The sequence below is a fragment of the Scyliorhinus torazame genome, chromosome 5, assembly GCF_047496885.1.
Source record: "Scyliorhinus torazame isolate Kashiwa2021f chromosome 5, sScyTor2.1, whole genome shotgun sequence".
NCBI classification, from domain to species: Eukaryota; Metazoa; Chordata; class Chondrichthyes; order Carcharhiniformes; family Scyliorhinidae; genus Scyliorhinus; species Scyliorhinus torazame.
In genome coordinates this window covers 281,371,263-281,389,946 of record NC_092711.1, presented here as the reverse complement: position 1 = coordinate 281,389,946, position 18,684 = coordinate 281,371,263, and the positions used below count along the sequence as shown (strand labels likewise).

General features: G+C 45.7%; 1 protein-coding gene across 4 annotated transcripts in view; it reads left to right on the top strand.

Moving 5' to 3' along the window:
* Positions 1–8,170, top strand: part of LOC140421165 (E3 ubiquitin-protein ligase XIAP-like) — a 47,684-nt gene extending 39,514 nt beyond the window's left edge. For 3 of the 4 annotated variants that reach the window (XM_072505629.1, XM_072505628.1, XM_072505630.1), the window contains 3 exons: positions 2,379–2,427; positions 2,620–2,814; positions 6,385–8,170. In XM_072505629.1, coding sequence (XP_072361730.1) covers positions 2,379–2,427; positions 2,620–2,814; positions 6,385–6,575 — 435 coding nt within the window. In that variant the 3' untranslated portion in view covers positions 6,576–8,170. The remainder of the gene's footprint in view (positions 1–2,378; positions 2,428–2,619; positions 2,815–6,384) is intronic. The other variant, XM_072505631.1, reaches the window with a different exon arrangement.
* Positions 8,171–18,684: the final 10,514 nt, after the last annotated feature.

Here is an 18,684-nt window from a genome sequence, read left to right as displayed (position 1 = left end):
CCAGGTGTGGAGACCTGGGTTAGCGATATGGCGGGGTTCCTCAGCCTGGAGCTAATAAAGTTCGCCTTGAGAGGGTTCTTGGTGGGGTTCTCCCGGCAGTGGCAACCTTTCCTTGACTTTCAAGGGGAGCAGTAAGTGTCAGCAGCAGCAGCATCCTGGTTGGACATGGAGACAAAACCCACCTTGTTCTGTTTAAAAAAACAAAAAAGGAAAAACTTTTCTGTTGTGTAAGTAGTTTCACTGTAAGCTTTAGGATATGTTGATTGTTATTTTATTATCAGTATTTCTATTTTTGTTATGTAAAAATGCTCTTTGGAAAAACTTTAATAATTTATTAAAAAGAAAAAGAAGTCAAATGGCATGTTTGCCTTTATTGTAAGGGGGCTGGAGCACATCAGTAAGCAGTTATTGCTACATGTGTACAGAATTTTGGTGAGATCCCACCTGGAGTATTGTGCACAGTTTCGGCCTCCTTGTTGAAGGAAGGATATAGTTGCCTTTGAAGTGCTCCAGTCAAGATTCACAAGCATGACTTCTGGGATGAGAGAGTTGGAGAGAGTTGAGAGATTGGACTTAAAACTCTGAGTTTGGAATGATGAGAAGCAATCTCATTGAAGCATAGAAGATAACCATTCTGAATGGGCTTGATAGGGCAGAAGATGAAGGGTTGTTTTTGCCTGGCTCGGGAATCTGGAACATGATGGCATATTTTCGGGATAAGGAGCCGATCATTTAGAACTGAGATGAGAAATGTCTCCCCTAAAGTGTGGTGGATCTTTGAAACTCTCTTCTCCAGAGCGTTCTTTATGCTTGGACGTTGAGTGTATCCAAGCCTGACATGGATGGATTTTTAGACTTCAGAGGAATTAAGGGGTGTAGGGATTGAGTGGCAAAGTGGAATTGAGATCCATGATCAGCTGGGATCTCGGGGAATGGTGAAGGAGGCTGTAAGGCCTAACTTTGCTCTTATTTCTCTTCCTAAGGGTCGCCATTTACTTTGATATCAGTCTCCGATTTATTTGTAATATACTGCTTGGATCTCACCAACTTAACTGGTTATAAATGCTGGTCACTGAGTCAGGAGATTCTGGATTGAAGTCTCAGTCCAGAGACTTGAACACATGTAGGCTGACAGTTCAGAGTGCTTCTGAGGGAACTCTGTCCTTCAGTGGATGTTTTATACTTCTAAAACAACATGGCACTCTTTGAAGAAAGTGCAGAGGGGTTATCTGTGGCATCTTGGCTAATATTTATAATTTACCCAAGACCAGAGAAACAGATTATCTGGTCACTATCACATGACTGCAGGATTTTGCTATGTGCAAATTGGCTTTGCGTTTCCTCCAACGTGACAACAGTGACCACACTTCAAAAGTGATTACATAAGAGGAAAGTGCTTTCACATGTCTGAAGTTACAAAGTGCTCTTGAGTACGAGATTCTCAAATGTTGCAACTTAACTTGTGTAGTTTTCTTTGAACATCACCAATAACTTCCCAAAAACATTTCAACTGAATGGGCTGTTCTTAAAATTAAGGAAACAACTCTTAAATGGACATGGGCAGCACGGTAGCATTGTGGATAGCACAATTGCTTCACAGCTCCAGGGTCCCAGGTTCAATTCCTGGCTTGGGTCACTGTCTGTGCGGAGTCTGCATATTCTCCCCGTGTGTGCGTGGATTTCCTCCGGGTGCTCCGGTTTCCTCCCACAGTCCAAAGGTGTGCAGGTTAGGTGGATTGGCCATGCTAAATTGCCCTTAGTGTCCAAAATTGCTCTTCATGTTGGGTGGGGTTACTGGTTTATGGGGATAGGGCGGAGATGTGGACTTTCGGTCGGGTGCTCTTTCCAAGAGCCGGTGCAGACTCGATGGGCCAAATGGCCTCCTTCTGCACTGCAAATTCTATGATATGAGAAATTTGACCAACGTGACCACGTACATCACTTTCTGAGATGCCACTCGACCAGATCACTGTTTAGATATATTTTCCAGGTTTTTTAGTTCAGCAAAAATGTGTCCGTTGAGTGCCAAGTCCCAACATGCATGCGTGTCAGTCTTGATCAAGAATTCCTGCCTGAAGCAGAATCACAGAATTGGAAGGTTCCAGCCCAGGCTGATACAAATGCCTAAACCCTCTGTCTTGCTGTGTGTGGTTAACCTTTTACCTGCCGTTCCATCCGTGTTAAAAGTGCTGAAAATTAGCAGCACCTTATTCAACACGTGCCCTGTTCTGTTTGTTTGATTTTTAACTAGGGCATCGACATTGGGTTGTTTCTGTAAACACTTATTCTGAGGCGTGATGTAGAAATAACTATCTTTTTATTTTGAGTATGAAAATTAACATTTGCAAACTGTTTATCCACAATATATTTTCTTTCAGACTGAAGCATTCCCTCAAGATGCTCCTTCTGCACATCTATCAGAATCTGGTTAGTTTGTTGCTAGCATTTAAATTTTGTGATATGCCTTGCAAACATGCAGGTATTGACCATCCATTGAACCATTATGTATTGGCATTGATTTTTACCACAATGTTTGAACATAATTATCCTGTGCATATTAATTATTTTTCTGTGATTAATATTTCTTCATTGTGTTTGTCTCTTGTACATTTTTTTCAGAAAGCACATCTATGCAATCCCCAGTCGTTCAAGGTGCTCTTGAAATGGGATTTGACAACTCCCTAATAATGGAACTAGTGAAAAAGAAACTCAGATCGACACATGAGACCTACAGGTCTGTTGAAACACTGGTTACAGATCTTCTGTCAGCTGAAAGACAAACACAGGATCAGGAACACGAGGACGTGAAGGAAGGTAACTGTGAGAGTGCTACCCCTGCCACTCCTCTCGCAGCAAGTGCTCTATTGTTTTGAGGAAAGATTGCTTCTTTCAACCGAAATGAACTACAGATAACGTACATCATAGAAAAGGTCCATTCAGTTTAACTGGTACATGTGGTGTTTGTCCTCCACAGGTGGTTCCTTCCACTCTGTTCATCTAACCCTATCGTCATTACCTATTCCTTTCTCTTAATGCTGAATATTTTAGTGCAGCACTGCTGCCTCCATGTCTCACACTCACAACCCAGAGAGATATGCAGGGTAGGTGAATTGGCCATGCTAAATTACCCCTTAATTGGGAAAATAATTTATATTTAAAGTGGATATGCTTGTGCGGACTGGATAATCGAATAGATTAAGATTGATATGTAATATTCAGAACATCTCCAAAACTATCTGTAAACTGATGGGATAGAAATGTTCTCGGTCTGAGGGGCATTCGGTAGGAGGAGGTGGGGTATTTGGTATCTCTCACAGGGTACTTGTTTTATTTTTAGTCTCTTTCGGCTCCGTTCCCGGGGTTTTTGGTGGACAATCATTTCCCATAAGAAAGTAGAGGTGTCCTTGAAGTATGTCATAAGGACCACAGCTAAGAAGTCTGCGGCTGAAAATCCTTCAGCTGACTCTGAGGCTTCAGAGAGAGATAGCCAGATTACACCGCTTCCAGGAGAAGAAGCATGTCCTAAAGTGGACCAAGGATATTTGTGACCCGAGACGGGAAGGAAGCCATGTTAGAATATATTAGGATCTCTGGGCAGGGCTGGCGAAAAAGCGGACGGTCTTTAATAAGGCCAAAGCAGCATTGTTCAAGAGTGGAATGAAATTTTGGAGTGGTGTATTCTGCGAGGCTATGTTCTGCATGGACTGTGATCAAGATAAACGGGTTGTCTTCGCCTCATAGATCGTCCAAAGGTGGATCCTGTTAGGTGGAGATCAACTTCTCCATCCTGTGCTCTGGCATGATGGGGGTCCTGCTGGAATTCCTGACGCTTGCGAAGGTCAAATTTGAACTGAGAGGAAGGATGGAGGGGTTCTACAATTCATGGGCGTTATTTAATTATGCACTTTCGTGAATTGGATTACATCGAACATTAGGGTGAGGTGGGGTTGCTGGGAGGGTTGGGATGCGGGGGGGGGGGCGGCACTGTATGTGTTAATGGTGACTACGGGTGATTCCTTTTTGTCACTTGTTTATGTTAACCTGCGGGCTAATGTTTGGGGGTTTGGTGGGAGGATGGGATCGTTGTTATTGATATGGAGATTGACATTGCATTTGTTGCTGATTATTGTTTAGTGTTGAGTGTAAATTTGGGAGAAAATATGAAAAAGGAGAATAAAAATATATTTTTTTTGTATAAAAAAGATAAACGGATTGTGTGTGGACTTGTTATCGGAAGGGATTTTGGGGTATTTATTTCGTTGTTTTTTTGCTTGGGATGGTGTTATTTTCTGAAGTTGTATGGTGGGGGATGGGAGTATAACTTGTTTCCGGCAATATTTCTCTTATTTGGAAATATATGGCTCTGAGTGTGAATATACTTTTGGAAGAGGTGCTGAATTTGTTGTATTTGAGTCGCCGGGACCGGTAGGGGCAACCTTTTCCTGTTTTTGACTTTGGGGATGGGCTGGCATTAAAGATTTAGCTAGTGAATGGGAGTGAGGTGGGGGGAGGGACTGGGCCCTTCAGGACCAGTTAGATGAGCTGAGTGCTTTTGCTTGGTTGGGGGTGGGGTTAGTTATGAAGGAGTACTGGTCACTGGTGTCTAGAATATGAGCAACATGGATGTTTGGGTGGGGTTTGGTTCAGGGGATGGTGGGGTTGGGGGGGGGGGGGGGCTTAGTTTCTGATAGTGACCATGGGATTGTCTATGTTTTATTGTTTGGGTTGGTTTGATGGCCATCTTGGATGGACCTTGGGCCTATGTCCTCTGTACAGGCACTTCGGAATCCTTTATGGTGGAAATGGATGACTCCGGATTATGAGCAGATGGGTGACCCCGATTCGGTTGGTCACTTGGAATGTAAGAGGATTGGGTGGCCCAGTAACAAGATCAAGAGTTTTCTCTCACCAAAAGAATCTGAGGGTTAATGTGTTTGTTTGCAAGAGACCCATATGCGGGATGGGGGGTGGGGTGGGAGGGGGGGGGGGGGGGGATGGTTACCGGGTTTGGCGGGGAGGTTGATGGTATTAGCGTATGCCCTGATGATGCTGCATTTTATTTATGACTGCTTGAGTTTTAAGTAGTCTTATGGACTCAACATTCTGGTGATTTTAAATCCTGGTGATTTTAAACTAATAACAGTCGTGACTTTAACCTGATGTGCTTCTGGTAAAAGGTGTTTTAAGTTGTATGGATGTTAAAAGGAAATCTTAAAGGATTCCTTAGTGTTGTATTCTTTGGGGGTTGTATTTGATTTAATGGTTGCTACGATGTTCGCTATGTTTTAAAAAGGTTAACTTGAGTTCATAGAATAAACATTGTTTTGCTTTAAAAAATACTTTTCCATTTCTGCTCTACCACACCTGTAGAGTGGGCCGTGTGCTCCCCATGCCACAATCTATTAAAAGTTGTGGGTCAGGTGAACTCGAGATACACTTTGGGGTTCTCTAAACCCTGGCCCATAACACTCTCCACAGTTGCTGCCTGACATGTCGACTTTTTCCGGAACTTTGCAGATGCTAGAGATCTGAAATTGAAACAAAATGCTGGAAATACTCAGGTGGCATCTGTGGAGAGAAAGTTAACATTTTGGGTCCATGACCCTTCATCAGTGCTGTTAACGGTTTCTCCACAGGTACTGCCTGACCTGTTTCCAACCTTTGTCTGTTTTATTACTGACAATACATGGCCAGAGTAAGATTATTGTTGCTTGATGCTTGGAATGAATTGCAATCCCGAGCAACCATGCCCATCAATTAAGGTGAACACAAAATTCTCAACTTGTTTGGGGGTGCCTTTTTTTACAGCTCAGTGCAACAGTTCCATAACTCGGGTAAATGAAACATTTTTAGATGTCTCTGATATCCACCAGGAGACCCATGGGGATGACCCTATTGATCTCCCCCTGGGGCTCCTGGGATCTGAGCTCCCCCGCTTGTGGGGCAGAGGGCCCAACTGCGGGGCTCATTAAAATCCACTGATAAAAGCTGGCCCGGAAGGGAACCGGCATCTTCAATGATCCCGGCTGGGACCAATTGTACTCCCTTCTGCTTTGCAGCTTTCATTTACTTTGGAATAAACTAATTTGCTTCTGACCTTTTTCGGGACTCCTGTATTGTAATAGTTTCATCGGCAGTTATGTGTATTGCCATAACCTAAAATGTTTGACCTTAAATGGAAATATATTGTGACTATCTTTTGTATGTTCATCTTGTTCCAGTCTCTTTTTAAACCAAGAATTCTTTATTCTTTGAATGTAGTGTTGTTGACCTTGTTGCAAATTTGACTTAAGTAGTTTGTTTTTCCAAGCATGGATATGTTCATTAAGTTTAACTTCACAATCTGTTACAACACTGAATTTCACTAAATCTATCTCTTTACAGACGTGAACCTCGAGGGACAGTTGAAAAAACTGAAGGAAGAAAAGTGTTGCAAAATTTGCTGGGATCGAGATGTTTGCATTGCCTTCGTACCCTGTGGTCATATAGCTACATGTAAAGAATGTTCTGTTGTGCCGAAATGTCCTATATGCTGTTCCCAAATTCGTGAGAGAGTTAGAATATACTTGTCTTAATTAGTGAAGTAGAACTCACTGAAATATATTGCCTGAATTTTGCAGTAAATAAAGATTTTATTAACTTGTGATGAGAATTAAATGAATGCGACTACAACTTGTTTCCTATTTAAACTCCTTTAGTTTGTAATGACTTAGTGATATAATTGTGCAGTAACTTATAATCGTAGCTTGTTAACCAGGAACACCAAGAACACTTAACAAAATAAGCTATGCAGTGTACAAATTATTGTGACAAATTATGACTAACTATTTGAAAAGGTCACTATGCTTCAACATAACCAGTTGATCATTTGTTGTTTTTTTTTGTTTAATCTTGAACAAATCTTTAAAACCTTGGGTTCTAATGCAATTTATCCTAGAGAACTGAGTATCCACTATCTCTTGGGCATCCTTTTGTAACAGCATCCTTAATTATAGGGGATTATTTTGTTAAACAAATAAGACTTTCAGTTGAAACATTCAATTTTAATTTCTAGTTTATCATCGTATAAAGTGGTAACATTTTGGATTCCTAATATAATGAATTGTATTGAATTCACAGCTTAAGTACAGCCTTTACAAACTTCATGAAGCTGGCAGGCATTGATTGAAATTGTGGATAGTGTTGACATTTTTTTTTTTTTGCGCGCTCGGTGAATTTTCAATCCCTTTTTGGGCATATTGCCAGATGATTGCGTACACCATATCCAGGAGGTGGGTGGAAAGCTGGTGTATTATGGCTTTGTGAATTTGGAAATCTGCCTAACGTGAACTAGAGTACAATAAATGTTCAAAAATTATCTGATTTGCACAACCAAAGGAAGCGGAGACAAAGGAATCATGAGTTTAAAAAACATCAGCAGTCTAACCATTGTCCTTGGAGTTGTGGTGTGGTATTTCAATGCAGAGTTAAAATTTGCTTGAGTAAATTGTAGCTTGAAGTACCCAACTAAGTATGCACCCTTAGCACTAAACTAAATGCTTAACAAATGAAAGGTGCTATGCACTGGTCAACTGATGGCCTGTCATAATATAATGTAAAAATTAAATGTGGAGTTTTAACATTGGGCTATATAACCAAGTATCTATTCTGAGTCAAGATAATGTTCTTTACGATATGATGGCTGGTCTGCTGTGATGGGAGTAATCTGGTGAACCATGAGCTGAGTGCTCACATTATCCAGTGTTTGTTAAGGGAATCATTATGGAATAGTGTTTCTTGATTTGTTTTTAAGTTGTCACACAGTTTTTAATTGTTGATTGACAATTGTTAGGAAATTAGGAAAAGGTCAAAACCTGGTTTTAGTTGCAAGTTCACGAGGTTTAAAATAATATAAATCTGTGACTAGGCACAGGGATCATGTACATGGATCCGATATATTCTACATTAGTTGTGTTTTTCTGAAACTTTGACAATGTACTCATACGGGACCAAATTAATAAACAATAAATATGTCTTTTAACCCTTTACCTTTTAAAATATCACTTGGATCCTGATGTGATTCAATTTTTCAGTTGCACCGTAACATCGTTTGAAACATTTTGTATTTATTTGTAATTTTGCAAGGCTGAGAAATGATTTTTAATAAAAACTGAACTCTTTCCGAAATGTTCATCTGGAGCCTTGGGTGTAAATAATGTGGGAAAAGATTACTTGACAATTTTGTGCTAAATCCTGTTCCACACTAGGGCTCTTTCTTTTTCCTTTTTTCATTTATGGCATGTGGGCAGTCCAGCCTATGCCAACATTGAAGCTGGAAATATTTGTGTGCCTCCTCCAGTTGGTTTGTTAATTGTTGACCATGATTTGGGACAATGTAGGAGAGCATACCAGGAGCATTACTTTACATTCAAGAACATTAATGGTTTCTCATTGTTCCATGCTACCCCTCTTGCATTTCTAAACTTTTGTCTGTAAGCTTCCAGCACTGACTCCTATGCTTTGCAAACAGCACTCTTCACGGCATCTCGGATAAGGTTTTTTGTTTTGGCTTTTTCCAATTAAGAGGCAATTTAGCATGGCTGATCCACCTACCCTGTGCATCTTTGGATTGTTGGGGTAGGAGCCACGCAGATACGGGGAGAATGTGCAAACTCCACACACTGGCCCAGGTCTGGAATCAAACCCAGGTCCTCCGTGCTATGAGGCAGCAGTGCTAACCACCGTGCCACCATCATGGGTAAGGTAACGTCGCCATGGTCCCAGATTACCATAGGCTGCTTTCCCATTTTGAGGGGGAGAGCGGACTGGTGGTAGTTTAACCTGCAAATCACCACACATCCGGTGAGAGGCAAGATTTTTTTTCATACCCAATTAAGCGGCAATTTAGCGTGGCCAATCCACCTATTCTGCACATCTTTGGGTTGGTGAGGGTGAGACTCTAACAATGTGCAAACCCCCCCCCCCCCCCCCGGGGCAATTGGCACGTTTGAGACAGTGGGCCTCCATGAATAACAGCATGATAATTACTAGACTGTATATCTGCGAGGGACGTGTACAATTCTGTATCTCTGAAAGCGATGTATAACACGCTTTGCAAAAAGACTGTCTAACTTTACTGCAGCCAGTGCAGCACGGTGGCACCGTGGTTAGCAATGCTGCCTCACTGCGCCAAGGTTTGGTCCTGGCTCTGGGTCACTGTCCGTGTGGAGTTTGCACATTTTTCCCGTGTTTGCGTGGGTTTCGCCCCCACAACCCAAACATGTGCAGGGTAGGTGGATTGGTCACAGTAAATTGCTCCTTAATTGGAAAAATTTAATTGGGTACTCTAAATTTATTTTAGAAAACTTTACTGAAGCCATTGTAACTAAAGCTTGACCACACTCCTTCACCTGATGGCTTGGATTCTGGACTGTTTATAAAAAAAAAAGATAGCTGCAGAGATTAGTTGCCTATAATCTTCAAAATTCTGTGTTCTACAAAGGACCTCATTGATTTGAAAATGTTAATTTTCAAACAATTCAAAAAAAGGGGGGAGACGATGAGGCAGGACTTGATATGCCAGTTAACCCTACATCTTTCATTAGGAACATGCTAAAATCTGTTGTGAAGGAAGTAGTAGCAGGAGATGGAAAATAATCATAAAATAAAAGAGCGCCAACATGCAACAAAATTGACAATGTAACAAGTCAGGACAAACCAGTAGATGCAGTGTATTTCCAACACCGAGTGGCACAGTGGTTAGCACTGCTGCCTCAGTGCCAGGCACCGCGTTTGATTCTCACCTTGGAGTTTGCACTTTCTTCCCATGTCTGCGTGGGTTTCCTCCAAGTGCTCCAGTTTCCTGCCACAGTCAAAACATATGCAGGCTAGGTGGATTGGACATGCTACAGTGCCCCTTTGTGTCCAAAAGATTAGGAGGGGTTACTGGTTTATGGGGACAGGATGGGGGTATGGGCATAGGTAGGGTGCTCTTTCAGAGGGTAAGTGAAAACTCAATAGGCTGAATAGTCTCCTCCTGCACTATGATGTGGTGCCATATCAAAGATTACTACACAAAGGGCAGCACAGTGGTTAGCGTTGCTGCCTACAGCGCTGAGGACCCGGGTTCGAATCCCGGCCCTGGGTCACTGTCCGTGTGGAGTGTGCACATCTCTCCCCCCCCCCCCCCCCCCCCCCCCCCGTGTCGGTGTGGGTTTCGCCCACAACCCAGAAGATGTGCAGGATAGGTGGATTGGCCATGCTAAAATTGCCCCTTAATTGGATAAAAAAATAATTGGGTACTCTAAATTTATTTTAAAAAACACAAAAAAAAAAGATTACTACACAAGATAAAGACTGGTTCGGGGTAATATACTATCATGGATCAAGAATGAGCTAACCAAAGGAAACCAAATTAGCAAAAATGGGCTAATTTTCAGGTTGACTAAGAATAATAACTGGGGAGGGGGAGTGGGGGTGGTTGCGGGTGGTAGGATTAGTTCTGTAGCCTCCATTATTTCCAATATAAATCAATGAGTCGCATGTACGGGGTATGGTAGCCAACCTGTTCAGAATATAGAGATAGGAATGAAAGCATGATGTGAGGAGGGGATACAGTCTGCGAAAGGATACAGGTATGTTAAGTAAGTTGGCAAAATTTTGCAGGTGGATGATATGTGAGGTGGTCCTTGGAGGAATATTGCTAAATCGTTGCAAATTAATTTGAAAAATTTACTGTTAAGGAATCTTGTTACAGCTGAACAGGACAGAATGAGACCACACCTGGAATACTGCTGAGGCTTATGGTTTCCATATTTAGGGAGGGATATACGTGCATTGGGAGCAGTTTAGAACAAGGTCATTTGGTTAACTCTTGGAATTTACATAGTAATTGGAGTATGCCATTCAGCCCATCCAGCCTGCTCTGCCATTTAATACGATCATGGCTGATTGGACACTTCATGTCTTTTACACCCATTATCCCATAAGCCTTTATTGTGCAGCAGAAATCTGTTTATCTGTGCTTCAGACATACACAGCCCGCTTGGGCAGAGAATTTCAAAGATACACAACCCTCTATAAAGAAATTTCTCCTTATCTTGATCGTAAGCAGCATCACCCTTATTTTGAAATTGTGCCCCCTGGTTCTCAACGACTCAGTCAAGGCAATCATCTTGCCTGCACCTATACTGTCTCCTTTAAGTATTTTGTACATTTCAATGCGATCATCTCTCATTCTTCGAAACTCGAGAGAATACAGGCCCAGTTTGCCCAATCTCTCTTCATAAGACAGTCCTGCCGGCCCCCAAACAAGTCTGGTGAATCTTTGTTACACCCCCTCTCTGGCAATATTCTTTCTGAGGTAAGGGGACCAAAACTGTGCGCAGTGATCCAGGTGCTCTAACCAAGCCCCAATCCAATTGAAGTAGGACCTCACTAATCCTGTGCTCAAAACCACTTGCGATATAAAGGCTAAAATTCCAGTATAGCTTGCAGCACGTGCCTGCTCATCTTCAGTAATTTGGGGATAAAGACACCCAGGTTCCTTTGGACATCATCTACCCTTTCTAATTTCATGCCATTTAAGAAATACTCTGCACTTCTATTCCTTTGACTAAAATGGATTACCTCACATATTCCATCTGCCATCTTCTTTCCCACTCACTTAGTCTGTCCAAATTCTTCTGTAGCCACTTTACAATTTCCTCACATAGATTCCAGCAGCTCAACTGCCAAAGTCAGCGCTCCTGGAATCACCCAACTTAACAGCTGCAACTTTTCACCATTTACGCCTCATGGACTAGCCAAAGATTGTTTCTGAATAATTTTTGAAACTCAATTCTCACTTTTTAAAAATAAATATTTTATTGAAATTTTTCAAACAGTAATTTTCCGTTTTTACAACTTAATAAAGGAATATACATTAAACGTTATTTAAATAATATATTAAACTAACAACAAATGAAAAAAGAGATAAACCAAAAAGCAAATATCAACAACTGGCAAAAAACAAAAACACAGGAGAATACCACCCCCCCCCCCCCCCCCCCCCCCGGGTTGCTGCTGCTGTCTTTTCTGTTTTTCCATTATCATTCCGCGAGATAGTCAAGGAACGGTTGCCACCGCCTGGTGAACCCCTGAGCCGATCCTCTTAACGCATATTTTATTCGTTCCAGTCTTCTGAACCCTGCCATGTCGTTTATCCAGGCCTCCACGCCTGGGGGCTTCGCTTCCTTCCACATGAGTAGAATCCTTCGCCGGGCTACTAGGGACGCAAAGGCCAAGACGTCGGCCTCTTTCGCCTCCTGCACTCCCGGTTCTTCTGCAACCCCAAATATAGCTAACCCCCAGCCTGGTTTGACCCGGACCCCCACCACCTTTGAAATCACTCTTGCCACACCCTCCCAGAACTCATGCAGTGTCGGACACGACCAGAACATGTGAGTGTGGTTCGTCGGGCTTCCTGAGCACCTTCCACATCTATCCTCCACCCCGAAAAACCTGCTCAGTCTTGCTCCCGTCATATGCGCTCTGTGTAGAACCTTAAATTGAATCAGGCTAAGCCTGGCACACGAGGACGAAGAATTTACCCTACTTAGGGCATCTGCCCACAGCTCCTCCTCGATCTCTTCCCCCAGCTCCTCTTCCCATTTTCCCTTCAGCTCCTCTACCATTGCCTCCCCCTCGTCTCTCATCTCCCTGTATATTTTGGACACTTTACCTTCTCCAACCCATGCCCCCAAAATCACTCTATCCTGGATCCCTTGCGTCGGGAGCTGCGGAAATTCCCTCACCTGTTGCCTCGTAAATGCCCTCACTTGCATGTATCGGAAAGCATTCCCTGGTGGCAACTTGTATTTTTCTTCCAATGCTCCCAGACTCGCAAACGTCCCGTCTACAAACAGGTCCTTCAGCTTCCTAATTCCTGCTCGCTGCCAACATTGAAATCCCCCATCTATCCTCCCCGGGACAAACCTGTGGTTATTCCTTATCGGGGACCACACCGAGGCACCCGTCACTCCCCTGTGTCGTCTCCACTGCCCCCAGATCTTCAAGGTCGCCACCACCACTGGGTTTGTGGTGTACCTTTTCGGGGAGAATGGCAGCGGCGCCATCACCAGCGCTTTTAGACTCGTTCCCTTACAGGATGCCATCTCCAACTTTTTCCATGCTGCACCTTCTTCCCTCATCCACTTACAGACCATCGACACATTAGCGGCCCAATAGTAGTCACTCAGACTCGGCAGTGCCAATCCCCCTCTGTTCCTACTGCGCTGCAGGAACCCCCTCTTTACCCTCGGGGTCTTTCCCGCCCACACACAGCCCATAATACTCCTGTCTATTTTTTTGATAAAGGCCTTTGTAATCAGGATGGGGAGGCACTGAAACACGAAAAGAAACCTCGGGAGGACCACCATTTTAACCGCTTGTACTCTGCCCGCCAATGACAGGGGCACCATATCCCACCTCTTAAAGTCCTCCTGCATCTGCTCTACCAGTCGCGTCAGGTTAAGTTTATGTAGGGTTCCTCAGTTCCTGGCCACCTGAATCCCCAGGTATCGAAAGTTCCTTGCCACTCTCCTCAGCGGCAGAGCATCTATCCCCCTGCCCTGTTCCCCGGGGTGCATCATAAAAAGCTAATTCTTTCCCATATTTAATTTGTATCCCGAGTACTCTCCAAACTCCCTGAGTATCTGTATTACCTCTGGCATCCCCTCTACCGGGTCCGCCACATATAGCAGTAAGCCACCTGCATATAGTGACACTCGATGTTCCTCTCCCCCTCTAAGCACCCCCCTCCACCTCTTAGAGTCCCTCAGCGCTATGGCCAATGGTTCAATTGCCAACGCGAACAGTAACGGGGACAGGGGGCACCCTTGTCTTGTACCCCTATGTAATCGGAAGTATCCCGATCTTTGCCTGTTTGTAACGACGCTTGCCACCGGGGCCCCGTACAAGAGTCTAACCCATCTAATGAACCCCTCCCCGAACCCAAATCTCTTCACCTCCCACAGATAGTCCCACTCCACCCTATCAAATGCCTTCTCTGCATCCAACGCCACCACTATCTCTGCCTCCCCCTCCGGTGGAGGCATCATCATCAGCCCCAGCAGCCTTTGTACATTGGCATTCAATTGTCTCCCCTTTACAAACCCTGTCTGGTCGTCAAGTACCACCTCTGGGACACAATCCTCTATCCTTGTTGCCATCACTTTGGCCAGCAGTTTGGCGTCTACGTTTAGGAGGGCGATGGGCCTGTATGACCCGCACTGCAGTGGGTCTTTGTCTTGTTTCAGAATTAGCGATATCGTCGCCTCCGACATTGTCGGGGGGAATATCCCCCTTTCCTTAGCCTCATTAAAGGTTCTCTCCAAGAGCGGGGCCAGCAGGTCCATATACTTCCTATAAAATTCCACCGGGAACCCGTATGGTCCTGGAGCCTTCCCTGCTTGCATGTTCCCTATTCCTTTGATCACCTCATCCACCTCAATCTGCGCCCCCAGACCTGCCACCTCCTGCCCCTCCACCCTCGGGAACTCTAGCTGATCCAAAAAGTGTAGTGTATCATTCCTTCTTTCCCCTCCGGGGGTTGGGACTTGTACAGCCTCTCATAAAATGTCTTGAACACCTCGCTCACTTTCCCTACTCTCTGCTCCATCTTTCCCGTTTCGTCCCTAACTCCTCCGATCTCTCTCGTCGCTCCCCTCTTCCGAAGTTGTTGGGCCAGCAGCCGGCTCGCCTTTTCCCCATATTCATACTGTATCCTATGTGCCTTCCTCCACTGTGTCTCTGCCTCACCCATGGTCAGCAGGTCAAACTCCGTCTGTAATCTTCGTCTCTCCCTGTATAGCCCTTCGTCTGGGGCCTCCGCATACTTCTTATCCACCCTCAAAATTTCCCCCACTAATCTCTCTCTTTCTTTACCCTCTTGTTTCCCCTTGTGGGCTCTGATGGAAATCAGCTCTCCTCTAACCACCGCCTTCAGCGCTTCCCATACTACCCCCACCTGGACCTCCCCATCGTCATTGACCTCCAGGTATCTTTGATACATCCCCTCACCCTTCCGCATACCCCCTCGTCCGCCAGTAGTCCCATGTCCAATCGCCAGAGTGGGCGCTGCTCCCTTTCCCCTCCCAGTTCCAGATCCACCCAATGCGGGGCGTGATCTGACACGGCTATAGCCGAGTACTCCGTTCCTGCCACCTTCGGGATCAGTGCCCGTCCCAAAACAAAAAAGTCTATCCGGGAGTATACCTTATGGACATGGGAGAAAAAGGAAAACTCTTTACCCATTGGCCTGGCGAATCTCCACGGATCTACTCCCCCCATTTGTACCATAAATCCCTTAAGCACCTTGGCCGCTGCCGGCCTTCTCCCGGTCCTGGATCTGGACCGGTCCAGCCCTGGGTCCAGCACTGTGTTGAAGTCTCTCTCTTTCCTTCCCCCCCCCCCCTTCCAGGTCCAGGATACACGTTTTCCCACCAGTATTGCCACCCCTCTGTTTTTTGCGTCCAACCCTGAGTGGAATACCTGTCCCACCCACCCTTTCCTTAGTCTAATCTGATCCGCCAACTTCAGGTGCGTCTCCTGGAGCATAACTACGTCCGCCTTCAGTCTTTAAGTGCACAAACACCCTTGCCCTCTTAATCGGCCCATTTATACCTCTCACATTCCACGTGATCAGCCGAATTGGGGGGCCATTTACGCCCCCATCCCCCCCCCCGCTCGTCGACTAGCCACCCCCTTTTTTAAGCCATCTCCTCACCCAGGTCTCGCGCACCCGTCTGTCCACCAGACGGCGCCCTCCCGTCCCGACCACCTCGTCTCGTATCAGCTCCCCCTTACCCTCAGCAGCAGCAACCCAGTTAATCCCCCCGCCCACACCCCCGCCGCTAGATCCCCCTCTAGCTTGATTACTCCCCCCATATTGCTTCCGGAAGTCAGCTAACTCTGGCTGACCTCGGCTTCCCCCTTTCATTCTTTGACCTCCCTGCGTGTGAGGCTCCCTTCCTTCCTGCGCCCCTTTTCCTGCTATAATTTCCATAGCGCGGGAAAATACCCGCGCTTTCCTCTCGGCCCCGCCCCTCATGGCGCAGTTCCCTCATTCCCCTTCCCTGTCCCCTTTTCCACTGGCGCCCACATTTCTTCGTGTCCCCCCCATCGGGGGGAGAAATATTCCCCGTCCAACATTTGTATACAGTAGCCCTCCCCTCTCCCCACTTTACATTTCTGTGCCGCTACCTCCCTCTGGACATCAGTTTCTCAAGTCTAGTCCAATTTCTCATCCTGAATAAATGTCCATGCCTCCTCCGCCGTCTCGAAGTAGTGGTGTTTGCCCTGATGCGTGACCCACAGTCTCGCCGGCTGCAGCATCCCAAATTTGACTTTCTTCCTCTGGAGCACCGCCTTGGCCCGGTTGAAACTCGCCCTCCTTCTCGCCACCTCCGCACTCCAGTCTTGATACACGCGTATCACCACGTTCTCCCATTTGCTACTCCGTGTCTTCTTAGCCCAGCTCAGGACCATCTCTCTATCCCTGTAGCGATGGCACTTCACCACCATTGCTCTTGGTGTCTCCCCTGCCTTTGATCTTCTCACGAGGACCCGGTACGCTCCCTCCACTTCCAGGGGGCCCGTTGGGGCCTCAGCTCCCATTAGAGTATGGAGCATCGTACTCGCATACGCCCCAGCATCAGCTCCCTCTGTTCCTTCAGGGAGACCTAAAATTCGTAAGTTCTTCCTCCTCGAGCTGTTCTCCAGGGCTTCCAGCCTTTCTATGCACCTCTTATGTAGTGCCTCGTGCATCTCCATTTTTACCACCAGGCCCTGTATCTCATCTTCGTTCTCGGCTGCCTTTGCCTTCACTCCACGGAGCTCCATCGCCCGGACCTTTTGTGCTTCCTTTAGTCCCTCGATTGCCAGTAACATCGGCGCCAGCACCTCTTTCTTGAGCTCCTCCACACATCGTCGGAGGAACTCCTGCTGTTCCGGGCCCCATACCATCTGGGCTCCCTCGGCCACCATCTTGCTTCTCCCTTCTCTTCTCTGCCGCTGCTCCAAAGGATCCTCCGTAATCTGGCCGCTACTGCCGCTCCTTTCCATCCACCCCTGGGGGGACTGCTTCCTTTGTCCCCTCACAGTGGGTTTAGCCAAAAAAAGTTCCCGTTGGGGCTCCCGATAAGAGCCCAAACGTCCGTTGAAACGGGAGGTGCCGAAACTTGCGGCTTAGCGATGCATCGCCGCAACCGGAACCAATTCTCACTTCTAACCTGTGTATGTGTCTTGCGTTTTATTATTCTCTTCTCGCATTTCAGTAACCAACAAACTCACACTTTGACTCAAAAAGATCTGGTTAATTTGGTTCCTTTTAAAACACAAATACAGTTGGACTTTGCAAAGGTATCCACAAAGGAAGTAATCCTTTCTAAGTTAACCTTGTCGCAACCTACCGAGGGTGTTGAATAAAGAAGGGGAACATGTTAATCCCTCCTCCCACATGATCATAATAATTGGTGGTACTTCATCCGTAATCATAACAAATTGGAGGCTTCACCCAGGGACTAGTTGTAATAGAATGAAGGGGTTGTCCGAAGGGAAAAGGTTGAACAGGCTCGGCCTATATTCATGGGAGTTTATGAGAATGAGAAATGATCCTGTTGAAACATTTAAAATTCTTAAGGGGCTTGACTGGACAGGTACCGAGAAGATGTTTCTCTTTGTGGGGAATCTAGAATGAGAAGGCAGAGTTTCAGAATAAGGGGTGTTCCATTTAAGATGGAGATGTGGAAAATGTTATTCCTCTCTCAATGTTGAGTTCTTTCACTAAGATTCTTGTGTCCGTGTTTAAGAGAGAGATGAGTCTGAAACATCCACACTCTGTCGCGTCTTTGTCCTACCGTGGGGCAGCACAGTGCTAGCATTGTGGCTTCACAGCGCGAGGGTCCTTGTTCGATTCCCCGCTGGGTTACACTCTGTGCGGAGTCTGCACGTTCTCCCCGTGGCTGAGTGGGATTACTCTGGGTGCTCCGGTTTCCTCCCACAGTCCAAAGACGTGCAGGTTAGGTGTATTTGCCATGCTAAATTACCCTTCGTGACCTAAAAGGTTAGGAGGGGTTATTGGGTTATGGGGATAGGGTGGAAGTGAGGGCTTAAGTGGGTTGGTGCAGACTCGATTGGCCTCCTTCTGCACTCTATGTTCTCTGTTCTTAGGGATCAAAGGGATCGAGGCCTGTGCCAGCGTGGGTGGCAGGGCCACCTTTGACAGTGAGTCATTGAACATGTTCCCCGAGTGAGGGGCTAACATAGTCGATAGGGTTCCTCCCCTCCATACCTTCCGGCAGCCCCATGATTCTTAGGTTTTTCAGTCGAGACCTGGTCTCCTGATCATCTATTTTTTTCCTTTAACCTCTTCTGGGTCTTGATCAGACTCGCCACCTCAGCTTTGAGTGCCGCGATCCGGTCCCCTTGGTCTGTGGCGGCCTTCTCGAGGTCTCTCGCTGCTGATTCTTGGGCCTTAAGCCGCCACTCCATTTTGGCCATAGCCTCCCTCATGGGGACCATCTCTGCCTCCATTGCTGTCTTGATAGCTGGCAGCAGGTCTTTTTTTCTTTTTTTAAAATAAATTTAGAGTACCCAATTCATTTTTTCCAATTACGGGTCAATTTAGCATGGTTAATCACCCTACCCTGCACATCTTTGGGTTGT